General features: G+C 43.3%; 1 protein-coding gene across 1 annotated transcript in view; it reads right to left on the reverse strand.

The window, feature by feature from the left end:
• Sptlc2 (serine palmitoyltransferase long chain base subunit 2) overlaps positions 1–12,337 on the reverse strand; it is a 107,140-nt gene extending 94,803 nt beyond the window's left edge. Inside the window, exon 1 of the mRNA XM_048362975.1 lies at positions 12,087–12,337. Within this exon, the coding sequence (XP_048218932.1) occupies positions 12,087–12,215 (129 nt within the window). The 5' untranslated portion in view covers positions 12,216–12,337. The remainder of the gene's footprint in view (positions 1–12,086) is intronic.
• Between the last annotated feature and the right edge of the window lie 5,625 nt (positions 12,338–17,962).

A 17,962-nucleotide genomic window follows, 5' to 3' on the forward strand; every position in this document is an offset into this window, starting at 1 on the left:
TTACATTATTTATGGTTATGTATTTATGTAGTCAAAGAATATTTTAAATGCTTGGCTGGGAGTGATAAACTTCAGATGGAGAATTTATACCTCTAGGAAAGAAGGGAAGCAACATTTCCCCAGAGATTACTACTTAAAAGGACTGGAGGGAGAGCTGTTTAAATATAAATCAGGTCCTGAGATTATATCCTTTATAGCTTCCATTGGTAACAAAATACAAAGTTTCTACAAGACTAACAGGATCCTATGTGTTCCAGGTCTCCCAGATCTTTCTGACTGCAGACCCACCTAAAGGTAGGTCATTGTTCCCTACCTTTTGTTTGTTTGTTTTTGCCAGTCCTGGGGTTTGGACTCAGGGCCTAAGCAATGTCCCTGGCTTCTTTTTGCTCAAGGCTAGCACTCTACCCCTAGAGCCACAGTGCCACTTCCGTTTTGTTTTGTTTTTTTTTTTTGGCCAGTCCTGGGCCACAGCGCCACTTCTGGCTGTTCTCTGTATATGTGGTGCTGGGGAGTTGAACCCAGGGCCTCATGTATACGAGGCAAGCACTCTTGCCACTAGGCCATATCCCCAGCCCCACTTCCAGTTTTTTATGTTTATACATGCTGAGGAATTGAACCCAGGGCTTCATGCATGCTAGGAAAACACTTTACTCCTAAGTCATATACCGAGCCCCCACTGCTCCCTGCCTTAAACCCTTATATAACCTCAGCTTGGAAGCCTGTTCCTCTGTGTTTCTTCCCTACTCTATGTCAGCCTCTGCTTCTGCCTTCTAAGTGTGTCCCTAACCACCAGGTCTAAAATGCTCTCTTCCTTTAATCTTTCTGGATGGAGCACTTGTAACTGTCTGATATTATATATACCCTATGTGTCTCTCACTGGAGTAAAAGTGTATTTCCCTAGTGCTGAGACTATGCCTAGCTCATACTAAGGGCTCAATATGTATGAACTAATATGAATGATGAATATATGAAAACTTAGTGTTTTCCTTAATGGAAAAATATCTATAGCAAAAAGCTAACTGTTAAGTTTTGGTGAAGCTAGACGTTGAGTATACATTACAAGATGAAGTACAAACTTTATGCCCAGGCTAGCCTCAAAATGTGATTCCTCTCAAGCATTATGATTACAGGCTTGAGCCATCATGTCAGGCTATTTTTTTTATTACTTATAGTATATTTCACATGAACTTACTGTCTGATAAAACTATGTCACTAAAATGTTTTAAGCATACATAAGATATGCATGGTTGTGAGATATACCGACTAAAGAAACCCAGAGCCCATTTTCTAGAGTTTCAGGTGGGCAGGAAAGTCCATGAAAGTCTTTTTTTTTTATTAACTAAATTTTGTTGACAAGGTGTTGTGCAAAAGGGGTACAGATACACAATAAGGCAGTGAGTACATTTCTTGTGATAGCTTACACCCTCGTTTTTCTTTCCCTTCCCTAGATTATAGGCATATATACAATACCCAGTGTACCAAAATCATATACAGTAACCACGTAGCGTACGCCAAAGGAAATTCACCTAGAACTTTACATGTAACATCAAAATAGAATCCTCCTGTGTCCTTCTCTTGGAGTTGTTTTTGCTTATCCTCATCTTATATGATCATGTGTACATAGCTGTTGAGCTATTGTGATCCACTGATGGGTCTATTCTAGACCTTTTTTACATTTAGTAGCATGAAACTCTTATCTCCAATAAACTATACAGAAAAGCTGGAAATGGTGCTGTGGCTTAAGAGTAGAGTGTCAGGGGGCTGGGGATATGGCCTAGTGGCAAGAGCGCTTGCCTAGTATACTTGAAGCCCTGGGTTCGATTCCCCAGCACCACATATATAGAAAATGGCCAGAAGTGGCGCTGTGACTCAAGTGGCAGAGTGCTAGCCTTGAGCCAAGAGAAGCCAGGGACAGTGCTCAGGCCCTGAGTCCAAGGCCCAGGACTGGCAAAAAAAAAAAAAAAAACAACCAAGAGTAGAGTGTCAGACAAGCAAAAGAAGCTCACGAACAACACGCAGGGCCCGAGTCTATATGAATAGACTAAACTTTTCTATTTGTATCATCGAATAGAGTCCAGTTCTTGGGATACAGAAAATATTTGTGGAGTGAATGCAAACAATAAAAATGATATAATAATGACAACTCTGAGTTTCTCAGTAGAATAGGTTCTGGGTGGCTAGGAGTATTTTTGAAGTTCTGAAAATTAAAATAAAATAAACATATAGAAGCTTTACTCCTGAGCATGTAAAATTAAAGAAAGGGAGGATCAAGTTGTGAGGGGTTGCCCACGGCCAACAGTATGGCCCTAATGAGGTGAACCTGTATACTGATGCACACGGTGCCTTCTCTCTCCTATCTCCCATAGTCCTTCCCTCTAAGCAAAGCAGACGTTCGGACAGACTCATAACATCACCCATAAAAGATGATAGAGATTACAAAAATCAGCACTGCTTCTGCCTTTTGCTCTCTAGACAGCTGTGTCAAAAGATCTATACTCCAGCCAAACCTCTGGGTCCAGATGCACACGAAGGTTTAAGACAGACTTACTTCACAGTAGTAGCCACCGGTGGCCAAGGTGGGATCCACAGTATGTTTATCACAGCTCTTATCTGCTAAGATTTTGAGTCTATGGTTGATATCAAGTTGCCTTTCTCCTCTAGATCTCCAGCCTCTCTGGCACTAGGTAAATATCTTATGCTGAAAATTGACCATGTATCTGGGACTTTTGTAGAATGTAATCGGTCATAGCACCCCATATAGCTGTCTTAGATGGTGCTGGTTTTTCTTTCTGTTGGTAAAAGGGTGTGAAACCTGCAAGTAGCACTGGAACTAGAGGACCATTACAGCTCCCATAGACAGGGTTCTTCATTCACAGGAATTTTAGTTTATCTAGTTCTCACTGTTTTGTATTAATGACAGCTCTTCAATGGTATTAGAATTATTTCTTTTCTGGCATGGTGATGCCAGTCTGTAATCTCAGAACTCAGGAAGACAAGATAGGATTTCAATTTTGAGGCCACTGTAGACTATATAGTGAAATAAAAGGAATGTGGGGGGGGGGGGACCTTAGTTTTTTAAATATATAGTCTTATTTAGTTGTTACTATGAAAGCAATGGCTCACCCTTCCCTATTAAATCCAATGGAAGGGTCAATATTGGTTGGAGGAGGGAGTTGCCTTTATTATTGCACATATGTGATACAGAAATAACACTGTTAAGACAAGATAGAAATTAATTCTCTTGTATGGAAGCCTGGAGGAGATAGGCAGTCCTGAGTGGGTAAGTTATTGGTTTACCTTTTTAGGCCCCCATCTTCCCACGTTCCTGCAACTGCAACTTACATTTACAATGACATCTATATTCCAGACCATAGAAGAGGAAAAGAGAAGTGGAAAGAAATGGCTTCTATTTCAAAGGGTATGAGGCAGCAGTGGCACACAGCACTTCTGCTTACTTCTCACTAGCCAGAATGTCATCCCAAGGTTGCCTCTAACTGCAAGAAAGATTAGTAAATGTGGCCATGGGTGGACTAGAACTCTAACAACTATTAGTAAGATAGACAGAAATGCATATATGAGGAAGGAGATGGGGGGAGGTAGTGGTTTCTGGTACAATATAGTATTAAGAAAAACTCTAACTAGAATTCCCCCCTCCCTGCCCCCAACTTAATTTTCCCGCAACCTTATGTTAAATATTCTATTGTTTTCCTATTTCAGTTTGTGATTTTTCTTATCAGAAAACCCATGTTTAGTGGTTTTGAGCTTGTTCTATGTAGTGACTAACACTGAATTTTGATTTGTAGTCTCATTTTTCCTTTGGAGAAGGGGATGTCTGTCATATATATTAGAAAGAGATTGCAAAAAAGATGGTAATTATAGCAGCTATCTCCATAAAGTACAATACTTACTGATAATTTTGAACCAGGTGACCCTATTCTCATCACCCAAAGACCTTGCCTCCCTTCCTTAATGCAATGTTTCCCTGGGCTTTTCTCATCCCAATTCCTCCCAACAGTGTTCTAGCTTACCTGATCTTCTGCAACGTATGTGCTTTGCATGTCTGTGTCTTCTCCTCAAAACATTATGATTCTCTACTGTTGTGTGCTTGGTAACTCTTCTTCCAGCTAATGCCCTCTTCTACCAACTTCATGGCTTCGATGACTACCCATTTCTTCAACTAACATCTCCTAAAACCCTATTATATACCAAGTATGATGTAAATAGTAAATTTCAAATTCTTGATTTAGAGGTTTACAACTTGGGCAGTAAGAGGCTAAGATTAATTCAAAATCATCACTGTTAGGTCATTACTACTGGAATCTAAACTCAATTACCCCCACAAAAAATCAGATTAATAATTCAGTGAATAGTTTATTATTTTCTAAACTTTTTAGAAGACAAAACTTGTTGCATACTTTCTGTTCCAATCTCAATATATATTATTGGAGAGGGCTGAATCACACCTATAGTCCCAGTAAAACTGCATATCTTGTGTGCTTCAAAAAACTATCAAAAAGCCAGCCAGGTGTCAGTGGTTCACACCTGTAATTCTAGCTGCTCAAAAGACTGAGGATTGAGGTTCAAGGACAGCCTAGACACTAAAGTGAATAGCCAAAAAAGGGCTGGGAATATGTCTTTAGTGGCAGAATGCTTGCCTAGCATGCAGGAAGCCCTGGATTTAATTCCTCAGTACCACATACACAGAAAAAGCCAGGCGTGGCACTGTCCCTCAAGTGGTAGAGTGCCAGTCTTGAGCGGAAAGACCTCAGGAGAGCGTGCATGCCCTGAATTCAAGCCTGACAACCAACCCTCCCCAGCCCCCAAAAAAGTTTTTAAGGTACTATCATTCACTACAAGGTCACTACAGATAACAGTAATGTGCTAAACATTTCAAAATGCTAGAAGGAAAAAATGTTTGAAAATTTCTACCATAAAGAAATGATAAATAAATGTTAAGGCTGGGTGCTTGTGCCTGACACTTGTAATCCTAAACAAATCCTGGGGACTGCAATTCAAAGCCAATGTGGACATAAGAATTCCTGAGACCCAAGTGGTAAAGCAACAGCCTTGAACAAAATATGCTAAGGGAGAATGCAAGACCCTGAGTCAAAGCCCTAATACCAACACACACACACACATGCACAAAAAAGAAAAAAGAAATGGCAAATGTTTGTTTGAAAAGGTATCTTTAACCTGATTTATGCACAGCACTCAATTAAAACACAAATCATGAGGGGAAAATACTCAATGTACACACATAATAAAACAGGTAAAAATGTATTTCTATGGGCTGGGAATATGGCCTAGCGGTAAAGTGCTCACCTCGTATACATGAAGCCTGGGTTCGATTCCTCAGCACCACATATATAGAAAAAGCCAGAAGTGGCGCTGTGGCTCAAGTGGCAGAGTGCTAGTCTTAAGCAAAAAGAAGCCAGGGACAATGCTCAGGCCCTGAGTTCAAGCCCCAGGACTGGCAACAAAACCAAAACCAAACAAAAAAATATGTATTTCTATAACCAGGAACAAAAGTTATTTTAAAAAGAAAAGGTAGCTCCCTCAAGCATCATAAAATGGGCATTGGAAATAGTCTTAAAGAGGGCAAATGTGGGGCTGGGAATGTGGCATAGTGGTCGAGTGCTTGCCTAGCATGCATGAAGCCCTGGGTTTGATTCTTCAGCACCACATAAACAGAAAAAGCAGGAAGTAGCGCTGTGGCTTAAGTTGTAGAGTGCTAGCCTTGAGCAAAAGGAAGCCAGGGACAGTGCTCAAGCCCTGAGTGCAAGCCCCAAGACTGGCAAAAAATAAAATAAAATAAAATAAATGAGGAAGAGGAAGAGAAAGAATGAGAAGGAGAAGGAGAAGGAAGAAGGAGAAGAAGAAGGAGGAGAAGAAGAAGGAGGAGAAGAAGAAGAAGAAGAAGAAGAAGAAGAAGAAGAAGAAGAAGAAGAAGAAGAAGAAGAAGAAGAAGAAGAAGAAGAAGAAGAAAGTAAATGTAAAATAAATGTTCAGAGATTAAATAGGTCAAGAGCAAAGGGCTTTCTTAACCATCACAAACTGCAAATTACATTATGGAAGACTTCTTAGAAACTATTCAGAAAGCAACAGACTTTTGAGGCCACAGAGCATTTATTTAATCAAATAAGGCACAGCCACTCAGTATGCAAACACAGCCTCTACCCATCCCTCTCAATTGCCTATTCTACCAATAAACACTGCTTCTTTCTTTCAAAAACTGAATCTAATTGAATCAACCAATTAGCTCCCTTGCTTACAGCACTATCTGTTTCTAATTAGTGTACCTGTGCCCACACTAAAAAGCAGGCAAGTCTGCCCTCCCTGGAATCCAAGTTTTAAAATACCATCTTAAGAAGAGTTGTTTATATACTTCCCAAGAATTCTTATTGAAGAAAATTCCCAAGTACTACAAAATAATCTTTCAGAACCAGCTAATAAAAATCAAATGTTCTCCTTGGAGCAACCCATATCCCAAACAAAAAATTATATCCCACAGTTATAAGTAGTCCCAAAATTTCCGTCAAGCCTTCAAGCTGTGTTTCTCACCAAGTCCTCTCAAAGCTCAACAGGTAGAGAGGCTAGGCTGGCTTCTCTTCCTACTCCTGCCTCATAACCAACATCTTTCCCCCAACTACTACCAATTTTTTTTTGGGGGGAGGGGGTTGGTTGTTGGGCTTGAACTCAGGGTCTGGGTGCTGTCCCTGAGCCCTTTTTGCTCAAAGCTAGCTTGTCCTACCACTTTGCGACACTGTCTCCACTTCCGTTTTTTGAGTAGTTATTTGGAGATAAAATCTCAAGGGGACTTATCTGCCTGGGCTGGCTTCTAACGATCCTCAGATCTCAGCCTCCTCAGTAGGTAGGATTATAGGTGTGAGCCACTAGCATTTGGCTCCAATTGTTAACACTTTAAATCCAGTTACTGTTTTCCGCCCCCCCCCCCCCAGTGGAAACAAAAGCTAGTAGCTCTTTAGTACTCCCCATTAGTTATTTATTTGCTTCTTCTAAGTATAACAGGACCAACACATGTTCTTTCTCTTTTGCTTGTCTTGGTATTTAACATAGCTATGTCTCAGTGCCTCCTTATGAGAGAATTGTATTTTTTCAAGCAACCAGAAGATTCTCACCTAACATCTCAGTAAAAAAAAAAAATTCTTCCCAAGGGGAAGAAAGGTTAGAATTTGTATCAAAGGTAAGGTTTCCCTTTCATATTTGTTAATTGATTATGAAAAGTAAAATGTGTGTCCAAGGGGCTGGGGATATAGCCTAGTGGCAAGAGTGCCTGCCTCGGATACACGAGGCCCTAGGTTCGATTCCCCAGCACCACATATACAGAAAACGGCCAGAAGCGGCGCTGTGGCTCAAGTGGCAGAGTGCTAGCCTTGAGCGGGAAGAAGCCAGGGACAGTACTCAGGCCCTGAGTCCAAGCCCAGGACTGGCCAAAAAAAAAAAAAAAAAATTGTGTGTCCAAATCTTAAAAGTTCTATAAAGAATGGAAGGTCTTTAAAAAGTGCTGTTAACATGGAGTTTTGCAAACAAGCAATTTCTTTTTTTCAGGGACAACCAAAATATGGCACTTAATTTATCATGTTAAGTCTCCAGAAAGAAATTCTTAGTAATTAAAATTTCTGAGCAATTAAACTAGCTGCTGAGAAATTTTGTGACAAGTCTTCTGATTCTGAAAAGTCCTTAGAAATAAGAGGGAATCCTCTGCCAAGATAGGTTTTAACAAAGTTTGGCAAAGAGATAATGGAGCTGAAATACATATACCCCCAAAGCTTCTTTCCAATTCTAGTTTTGGTCACCTTGTCCCTCAAAAAAAAAAAAAGAGCTTGATCCTTCTCCCACTCACCTGAATTGCAGAGAGGAAAATATACAGCTTTATTGGTCACCAGTTACTCTTCTGAAAAGGTTCCATTGACATCACTCTAAACACTAAGGTAGCCTCAGATCAGTAGTTCATAACTCATTTCAGCGTTACATCTATTTAATCAAACAATTCAGAACCAACAGTTTCTCTATTAACATGAGTTCATCCCTTCAAACTCAGAAGTAATAAATGGAAGGAAGGGAAGGAAGGGAGAGAGAGGGAGAGAAGGATAAAGATAGGAAGAAGAGGGGAAAGAAGGAGAAGGGAAGGGAAAGGGAAAGAAAAAGAAGAGAAAGATCCTCCAAGTTCTTAACTTCTCCTCTGTTTAATTGGACTAGGATATGTGAGAGAATTATTTTATACCTCAACCACTTTATACTCACTATTTTAATAAAAGCAAGTTACACACACAGACACCCTAACATCTTCTGTGTATTTTGATATACAATTAATTGGTATCATTTCCTCCAGACTAAAGGAAAAAATAAAAGGTTGGAGCATTTGCACCTAAGTTGTGTTTTTGAGTTTGTTTGTTTTTTGCCAATCCTGGGGCTTGGACTCAGGGCCTGAGCACTGTCCTTGGCTTCTTTTTTGTTTACTCAAGGCTAGCACTATAGCACTTGAGCTACAGCACCTCTTCTGGCTTTTTCTGTTTATGTGATGCTGAGAAGTCAAACCTAGGATTTCATAAATGCAAGGCAAGCACTCTACCACTAACCCATATTCCCAACCCTAGCACTTAATTTTAATAAGAATAACTTTTAGGGGCTGGGAATATAGCCTAGTGGTAAAGTGCTTGCCTCGTATGCATGAAGCCCTGGGTTTGATTCCTCAGCACCACATATATAGAAAAAGCTAAAAGTGGCACTGTGGCTCAAGTGGCAGAGTGCTAGCCTTGAGCAAAAAGAAGCCAGGGACCGTACTCAGGCTCTGAGTTCAAGCCCCAGGACTGGCAAAAAAAAAAAAAAAAAAGAAGAAGAACTTTTAAAATATTTTGAAATGCCCTATTGCTCTCTTAGGTTACTGAGAGCTCACTTTGCTGTAGGAAGTTAAAGATCTTAGGTTTGTTTTGGGGGGGTTGTTTTTACTTTTTTTCTCTTTTTTTGTCAGTCATTGGGCTTGAACTCAAGTCCTGGGTGTGCTGTCCCTGAGCTTTTTTGCTCAAGAACTAGAGCTCTACCATTTTGAGCCACAGCTCCACTTCTGGTTTTCTGAGGGTTAATTGGAAATAAGAGACTCAGACTTTTCTGCCAGGGCTGGCTTCAAATTGTGATTCTCAGATCTCTACCTCCTAAGTACCTAGGATTACAGGTGTGAGCCACTGGAACCCTTAAGTCTGTTGTTGTTGGGTTTGTTTTGTTTTGTTTTGTTGGCAGGTCCTGGGCCTGGGCACTGTCCCTGAGTTCCTTTGCTCAAAGCTAGCATGGGAGTCACATTTCTACTTCTTAACTGGAGATAAGAGTCTCACAGGCTTTCCTTCCTCGACTGGCTTCAAACTTAGATCCTCAGGTCTTAGCCTGAGTAGCTAGGATTACAGGCATAAGCCATGGTGCCCAGCTTAAGTCTGTTTAAAAAATTTGTCAGAGGGCTGGGGATATAGCCTAGTGGCAAGAGTGCCTGCCTCGGATACACGAGGCCCTAGGTTCGATTCCCCAGCACCACATATACAGAAAACGGCCAGAAGCGGCGCTGTGGCTCAAGTGGCAGAGTGCTAGCCTTGAGCGGGAAGAAGCCAGGGACAGTGCTCAGGCCCTGAGTCCAAGGCCCAAGACTGGCAAAAAAAAAAAAAAAATTGTCAGAAATGGTTTTCTAGAAAAGTATACTACAGCCTTTTAGCCCATTCTTCAAATGCCATGAATGCACCTTTAAATTGTTCACTAAAATATATCCCCAAAAGTCATTCAGACATTATAGTCACAGATCTTTCTAGGATAGTAATAAAGGTGGCACCTCACTATATAACCCAGGCTGGCATTGAAATCTTCCTCTTTTACAGATGTGTGCCAACATGTCTGTCTACAGCCACAGATTTAATTTTAACAACCTGATAATTCTTCATCTTGGTAGTCAGCAACCACTGAGGAAATACCATGCCTACAAATGTAAATTATTAGAGACTTCAGGAGAAAGGAAACTGATTTACTATTGAATCAGAATATAACTTAGGAGTTAAAAATTCTCAAACTCGGGCTGGGGATATGGCCTAGTGGCAAGAGTGCCTGCCTCATATACATGAGGCCCTGGGTTCGATTCCCCAGCACCACATATACAGAAAATGGCCAGAAGTGGCGCTGTGGCTCAAGTGGCAGAGTGCTAGCCTTGAGCAAAAAAAAGAAGCCAGGGACAGTGCTCAGGCCCTGAGTCCAAGCCCCAGGACTGGCCAAAAAAAAAAAAAATTCTCAAACTCAAAGCACCTCTAACCTGTGGACTAATCTTTTCCCTTTTTGTTGTGCTGGCCATGTGGACTTGTTTCTTCTCTCTCTCTTTCTGAGTTGTGTTTGTCCTTGGGTTTGAATTCAGGACCTGGGTGCTCTCCCTGAGCTTTTTTGCTCAGGGCTAACGCTCTACCACTGGAGCCTCAACTTGACTTCTGGCTTTTTTGGTGGTTAATAAGAGTCTTAAGGACTTTTCTGCCCAAGCTAGCAATAAAATACAATTTTCAGATCTCAGCCCTAAGAGACATGAGCCACTAACTCCCAACTTTAACTTCCTTTGTGCCCTTAAAAAAACAAACCATACCTCAGTCATTCACTTGTCATTTTCTAATCCTCAGTTAAATTCCTCTTTCATATTTCTTATCACCAATTTCTCTGACATTACTAGTAAAACAACAATTTCTTCCACCATTTACAAATGAGCTGATTCTTATCACCTCTTCTCTCATTCCATGATTTCTTAAAAAGCAAGGAAAACAACTTTTGAATTGGTGTATTTCCTTGCCTTGATACCTTACAAATTCAATAAAGTTGTAGTCGTTCTGTGTATTCCCATCCTCCCCTCCCACTGTCACTGTCCCAACATCTCATCATAACCTGGTGAAATACTTTATTTTGTTTCATAAAAAAAAACAGGAACAGCCCCACCCATTGCAGCTACTAATCTGAAGTTTGCAGATATTGAATATTAAAGTAGAATTAAAAGCCCCATCCTATCAAGTCACACTCCTCCTAAAGGAAGCAAGGTACTTCAAAAATAATAATTTCCTTCAGCTCCAAGGACTTCTTAATATTAAAGCCAATTTTAAAAACCACAACACTGTTTCAACACCATTAATCTTGCATCTTTTTAACCAACCCACCTTTACACATTTTAGCAACACAGCCAGTGCAGAAAATTGGAAGATTTATTTAAAAAAAAAAAAAAGACTGTCATGAATTCAGAACTTTTCCAAATGTTTTCAAGAACTGCCTGAACTTGGCTGATTATTCCAACCCTGGTCAGTGTAGAAACTCATCCATCACAAGTTCCCACCGGGTTAAACAAGGCCTGGTGTGGCAAAGCGATGTGCTCAGCGAAGGAGACCAACGTGGAGCGTGGGGTGGGGACACCGGCAGAGGAAGACGAGGTCAACGCTTTCGAGGCATTGCACCGGGCTGGCTGGCCGGATGGATGTCTTGCAGTGTGAGGGAGTGTGGCAGGAAGAGTCTGGGGTGAGATTCCACTGGTGCTATCTCTTAACTTTGAGTCTTACAGACCCCACAATAGGTTCGGAGGAAGTCATTGCTGGGGGGGGGGGGGGTGTTCGAGGAGAAAACACCAGAAGGGATCCCTCCCTGGGAGGATCGGCAGGATCACACACCCAGCGGCCCGCACTTCTGGCGGGATCCGGCAGAGGAAGGAGCCCCGAGGCTTTAAGCAGAGCCCCAACCTTGGGGTGGGGGGGGACAAGCAGGGGAGGACGACCTTCAGGCGCGCAGAGAGATGGGGAACTCCGCACCGCCCTTGAGCTTCCGGACTCCGGGGAAGGCCGGGTCAGCGTGGGGATACCGCGGCCACCACACCTGAGCCGCGCCCAGCAGGCGGACGGTCACTGAGACCCCGTCCCGCCCGGCCACTCCTTCGGCCGGCCCGCTCGGCGGCCCCGGCACGGCCCGAGCGCCAAGCTCGCGGAGTCCCAACCCCACCCCCCCCACCCTCGGTCCGACCCGGCCCGGCCCGGCCCGGCCCGGCTCGCCTGGGCTCCGGTTCCACGGTCCCCACGTACCTGGCCGGCAGCGGCGGCGGCAGCGGCGGCGGTACTCCTCACGTACCCGTTCGGCACTTCCCCGTTCGCCACGCAGCCGTTCGCCCGCACCGGGCGGCGGCAGCAGCAGCCTCCGGGCTCCGACCGCATCGTCCCCGGTAGCACCAGGCGCAAGGCAGGGAGGCTCCGTTGGCGGCGGCGGCAGCGGCGCCAAGTCCCGCTCCGCACCGCACCCACCTCCCCGAAACCGGAAATGGCTGAAGCGATGCGGCCAATTCCTGGTCGGGCCGTCACACGGGGGCGGGGCCCACTGGAGAGGATGCAGCTCGGCCAAGGGCCCCGCCGGCGAAGGGGGGGGACACGGGGCGGGGCCAGACCAGAGAGGGCGAGGGCCTGAGGCCGTCTGACCAATCCGGAGGAGGAAGAGGCGGGCCCCCAAGGCTATTCTCAACCAATTCCGGATGAGAGAAGAGCAGGTTGCCAGTGTAGAGGGGGCTTCTCGGGAGAGACTAGAGCCTTGGGACCTGATTGGACACCCAAGGCAGGTCACGGATAGGGCTTTGTTGCTTACTGGTCCAGACTGCGATGGGGGCAGGGTCCAGAAAGAAGCAGCCAATTAGAGTGTGGAATGAGGTGAAACTCTTAAAGCGGGGTTTTCTGTTCTCTGGGACTAATGTTGTCTTTCCAGCTCTTGCTTTCCTAGGAAGTTCCGGGATTGAATCCAAGCCTAATACAAGGCAGCTCCTCTGCCTCTGGGTGTTAATAGACAATCTCTCACTACTGTTCAGGGTGCCCCACATATCAACAGATTTCCTTATAATTCACCTGTCTCCTCGTGTGTGCATCACACTTCCATACAGTTTCCTTTTTTTTCCCCTCTGAAAGTCAGGAAACGCCAGCTAGTTTCAGTTCTGCTGATAACTGGAAGCTAAAACGTGAGGATCTGACTATTTTAGAAACCACATTCTTTACAATGCAAGTAATAGTTCCTGCTTCACACACTCATTGCAAGAATTACATTAGTAAGCATTGTGCATCTGTTAAAATACCAGGACCATAATAAATGTTACTTGTTTATAGTAATATATGTTAAATATTTAACGATGTTGTTTTCCTTGTTCTTTTTTTTTTTTTTTTTTGGCCAGTCCTGGGGCTTGGACTCAGGGCCTGAGCACTGTCCCTGGCTTCTTCCCGCTCAAGGCTAGCACTCTGCCACTTGAGCCACAGCGCCACTTCTGGCCGTTTTCTGTATATGTGGTGCTGGGGAATCGAACCCAGGGCCTCATGTATATGAGGCAGGCACTCTTGCCACTAGGCCATATCCCCAGCCCTTCCTTGTTCTTTTAGTCCTTTCTTCCCAAAGTGATTAGAAAGAAAGGGAACTGAGCTACATTACAGCAAACAACAACAACAAAAACACTTAGCTAACCATGAAGAATTTAGGTCCATTATTAAGAGTATAGACTGGAGTTGGTCAGGGTTTGAACCCTAGTTGCCTCAATTACGAGCTGAGTGAACTCCATGTGTCTTCCTCAGTTGAGTGGGGGATAATAATAGTTGTCATGAGAATCTAATGAGTTAATGCATGTAATGTATTTTGTACAAGACCTACCAATTAGTAAGCATTTATTAAGTGTTGGTTATTATTAATTGCCCAATAGGCCTATGAGAATCACTGCATTTTCTTTTTACTGTCCTGGAGCTTTAGAAATGAGTGGTCAGAGTACCAGTTTCCCACAATTTAGACACTGAACAGTCTTAATAGTGAGGGCACATACTCTCTTTGAGTCAACAAACATTAGGACCTCAAAGTGCACATATGTCTAAAAATAAGCTATGCCTCAAAGAACTTACATGTACATGAAGGAGACAAGATGTATACACACACACACACACACACACACACACACACACACTCTGCTAGAGAGATCAAACTAAGTAAGTTCTGGTAGTGGCCAGGTGTCACTAGCCAGTCAAAATGTTTTTAGGTGACCGCCAGTACTGGGTACTGTGTGCCAGTACTGGCTTGAACTCAGGGCTTAGCATCTGTCCCTTGGCTTTTGCACTCAATGCTAACACTCTTAACACTTTAGCCAAAGCTCTACTTCTTGTGTTTTGGTGGTTAAGTGAGGCTCACAGAGGGGCTGGGAATGTGACTGAGTGGTAGAGTGCTTGCTTTGCATGCACGAAGCCCTGGCTTCCATTCCTCAGTACCCCATAAACAGAAAAAGCCGGAAGTGCCCCTGTGGCTCAAGTAATAGAGTGCCAGCCTGGAGCAAAGGAAGCTCAGTGACAGTGTTCAGGCTCTGAGTTCAAGCCCCAAGACTGGCAAGAGGTGAGAGAGGAGGGAGAGAGAGAGAGAGAGAGAGAGAGAGAGAGAGAGAGAGAGAGAGAGAGAGAGAGAGAGAGAGAGAGAGAGCGCCCCATGAACTTTGCTGCCTGGACTGCCCTCCAACTGTAATTCTCAGATCTCAGTCTCCTGAGTAGGTAAGATTACAAGCTAAGATACTGGTGCCAGCACAAGTCAAATTTGCATGGGGGAAGTTTCCAGGGCAGAAATCTGGCTAAAAGCAGCACTAAGGGATTAAGCTTAGATGATGGATTGAATGAATCTAGAAAAGGTTTTGAGAAGAGTTGTAGAATGAAGTGGATCTTAATGAATGATGAAGACTTGGAAAACTTGAGCTGAGAAGGAAGGGGAGAGATTTATATTGGCAGGGGGTAGGGTGGGGGGGAGGGCAACCTGAAGAAACTCAGTGCTAAGGACAAGGAAATGTGCCTGGCCTTTTGCTGTTAGGCAACCTTTCCCTACTGAGGACAACAGCCCTTTATCTTGTTCTGCCACTTACTCACTATGCGTGGTCTTGAACAACTCATGAAAACTCAGATCTGATTTCTTCACTCATGTTATGGAGTTAATACCTACACTATTAAAACCACAGCGCTATTGAGAGCATTGATGATATAATCCACAAATGATCTGATTACTCCATAAACCATTGCTAAATCACACACAAAGGATGGCTCTATAGGAAACACCCCAGGTTCGAGGAAAACAGCTCTTTCCACACGCATAGACTGGTTCATCATCACTCTACAGAGTTCATATGCAAAATTCTAAGCTAAGCACCAGGAACACAACTCTCCTCTTCCTACAAGATTACTGAAGCTATTTCAACTATCCTTCCTTGAACTTCAACCTCCCTTACAAACTCAATCGTTTTCTCTTCTGTGAACTTTATAGATACTCATACAAATTGGTGTCACCGTGGGATTCTTTTTTTTTTTTTTTTGGCCATTCCTGGGCCTTGGACTCAGGGCCTGAGCACTGTCCCTGGCTTCTTCCCGCTCAAGGCTCTACTCTGCCATCTGAGCCACAGCGTCCCTTCTGGCCGTTTTCCATATATGTGGTGCTGGGGAATCGAACCGAGAGCTTCATGTGTAGGAGGCAAGCACTCTTGCCACTAGGCCATATTCCCAGCCCGGATTCTTTCTTTTGAGAGGGAAGTTATTAAGTGCTTAGAAGCAAGGGCTCTATGGTCATATATACCAAGATTAAAGACCAAGTTCAAGCAATCACAATACTGATTACTATGTGGGCACCAGTGGCTCACAACTGTAATCCTACTTATTTAGGAGGCTGAGATTGAGATCACTTACGCAAGAGGAAGCTTAGATGTTTTGAGAACCCTTCCTTCCTTCTTTCCTTCCTTCCTTCCTTCTTCCTTCCTTCCTTCTTTCCTTCCTTCCTTCCTTCCTCCCCTTTCTTCCCTCCCTCCCTTCTTTCTTCCTTTTCTTTTTCTTCCTTCCTTCCTTTCTTTCTCTCTTTACTTCCTCCCCCTTCCTTCCTTCCTTGCTTTCTTTCCTCCCTTCCTCCCTTCTTTCATCTTCCTTCCTTCTTTTCTTTTCTTTTCCTTCCACCCATCCTTCCTTTCTTTCTTTCTCTCTTTCCTTCCTTCCTCCCCTCCCTCCTTTCTTTCTTCCCTCCTTCCCTCTTTCTTTCCTTCCTTCCCTTCCCCTCCCTTCCTTCCTTCCTTTCTTTCTTTCTTTCTTTCTTTCTTTCTTTCTTTCTTTCTTTCTTTCTTTCTCTCTCTCTCTCTCTCTCTTTCTTTCTTTCTTTCTTTCTTTCTTTCTTTCTTTCTTTCTTTCTTTCTTTCTTTCTTTCTTCTTCTTTCTTTCTTTCTTTCTTTCTTTCTTTCTTGTTTTTGTGTGTGTGCCTGCCCTGTGGGGCCTGCCTGGCGACTGTCCCTGAGCTTTTTAGAACAAGGCTAGCTCTCTGCCACTTGAGCCACAATTCCACTTCTGGCCTGGGCTGGCTTCAAACCTGATCCTCAGATCTCAGCCTCCTGGGTAGCTAGGATTACAGATGTAAGGCACCAGTACCTGGCTTCAGGCCATTTTCAATGATAAGGTTTGCATTTACCCAGCTGGACAGGCCCTACAACAACTGTTCAGTGTTGTGTTCATATTGGGAGGGCTAAGGTATTTAATGTAATCAGTACATGTAAATGTAAAGCTATAGGAGAAATGATGGCTCCTGAGATTACACAAAGGATGCCTGCTGAGTATATAGTGGCGTGGTTCTAACTAGTAAGACCTTTGTAATAAGTGCTCTGAGGTAAGACAAACGAGCACTCCAGGAATGGGCAAGAGCTTGTGCCTCAATGGTAAGTCTCTGCCTTGGTGTTTCCTTTGCTCTAGAAACATCCTACCTAAATGTCGCACCCCATACTGCTACTCTGAATTTCCTGTGGGCACATATCCAGCTAAGTGCTGCAATCATCCGAGGTTCAACTTCAGGAAGTAGACTTTTGCTTCTGGCTCCAGGAAAGAGAAGAAGGGGTGGCAATGTAGATAATGATCATGACTAGTGGTGGTGGTGTTAGTCAGAATCTTAGTTGCAAATTTTGAAACTGAATTCCAGTTGGATTAAGCATAGAGATATATTAGCTTACATAACCAGAACAACCAAGAGTAGATCTGACTGGATCCGAGTGCTCAAATGATGTCATAGGAATATGTCTCCGTTATTGCTTTGGTGTCCCTCATTTGGGCTTTATGTTCAGATTGGCTGTTACTATATGATGACATGATTGGTGACAGGCATGCTTCTTGTACAGGCATTTTTGGAACATCAGCCAAAAGCTATGGTATAGCTCAATGTTTAGAGCATTTGCCTAGCATGTGGAAAATCCTGGGTTCAATCCCCAGCACTATAAAAACAAAACAAGGTGATAAATAAAATAAAATAAAATAAACTCTCAGCTGAACAACAGTACATCCTTTTTGCAATCCGTGTCAGATCCCTACATAGACTTCTTCCCATTGGTCTAGCTTGGGTCATATGTCTAAGGTAGATGGCTGAATTGATTGGTCAGGCCTGAATCTTATGCCTACCTACTCCTCCAATTGAAGGCCAATCATTTCCCAATTGAAAGAGATGAATCCTGTTACTAGAAAAAAATGAGTTTGGTAAAGGCATAAGCAACAGATGGCTATTGTTCTGATTATGTTAGACATGAGGATACAGTAAGAATCAGGAAGTGGGGATGTCTAAGATACTCTCACTTTTTTTTAAACAACATTACAGGAAATACTGATTTAGACTATTCCTCAGATCTGGACCTCCAAAATTTATTCCCACATTTATTTTTCCTTATGAAAATTATCTGTTTGCTTACTTAACTGAATAATGTGTCTAATATTTTATCATCTTCAACAAATCATGAAGCAATGAATAAAAAAATCATATGTGGGGCTGGGGATATGGCCTAGTGGCAAGAGTGCCTGCCTCAGATACACGAGGCCCTAGGTTCGATTCCCCAGCACCACATATACAGAAAACGGCCAGAAGCGGTGCTGTGGCTCAAGCGGCAGAGTGCTAGCCTTGAGCGGGA

Source organism: Perognathus longimembris, chromosome 14 (assembly GCF_023159225.1).
Source record: "Perognathus longimembris pacificus isolate PPM17 chromosome 14, ASM2315922v1, whole genome shotgun sequence".
Classification (NCBI taxonomy): Eukaryota; Metazoa; Chordata; class Mammalia; order Rodentia; family Heteromyidae; genus Perognathus; species Perognathus longimembris.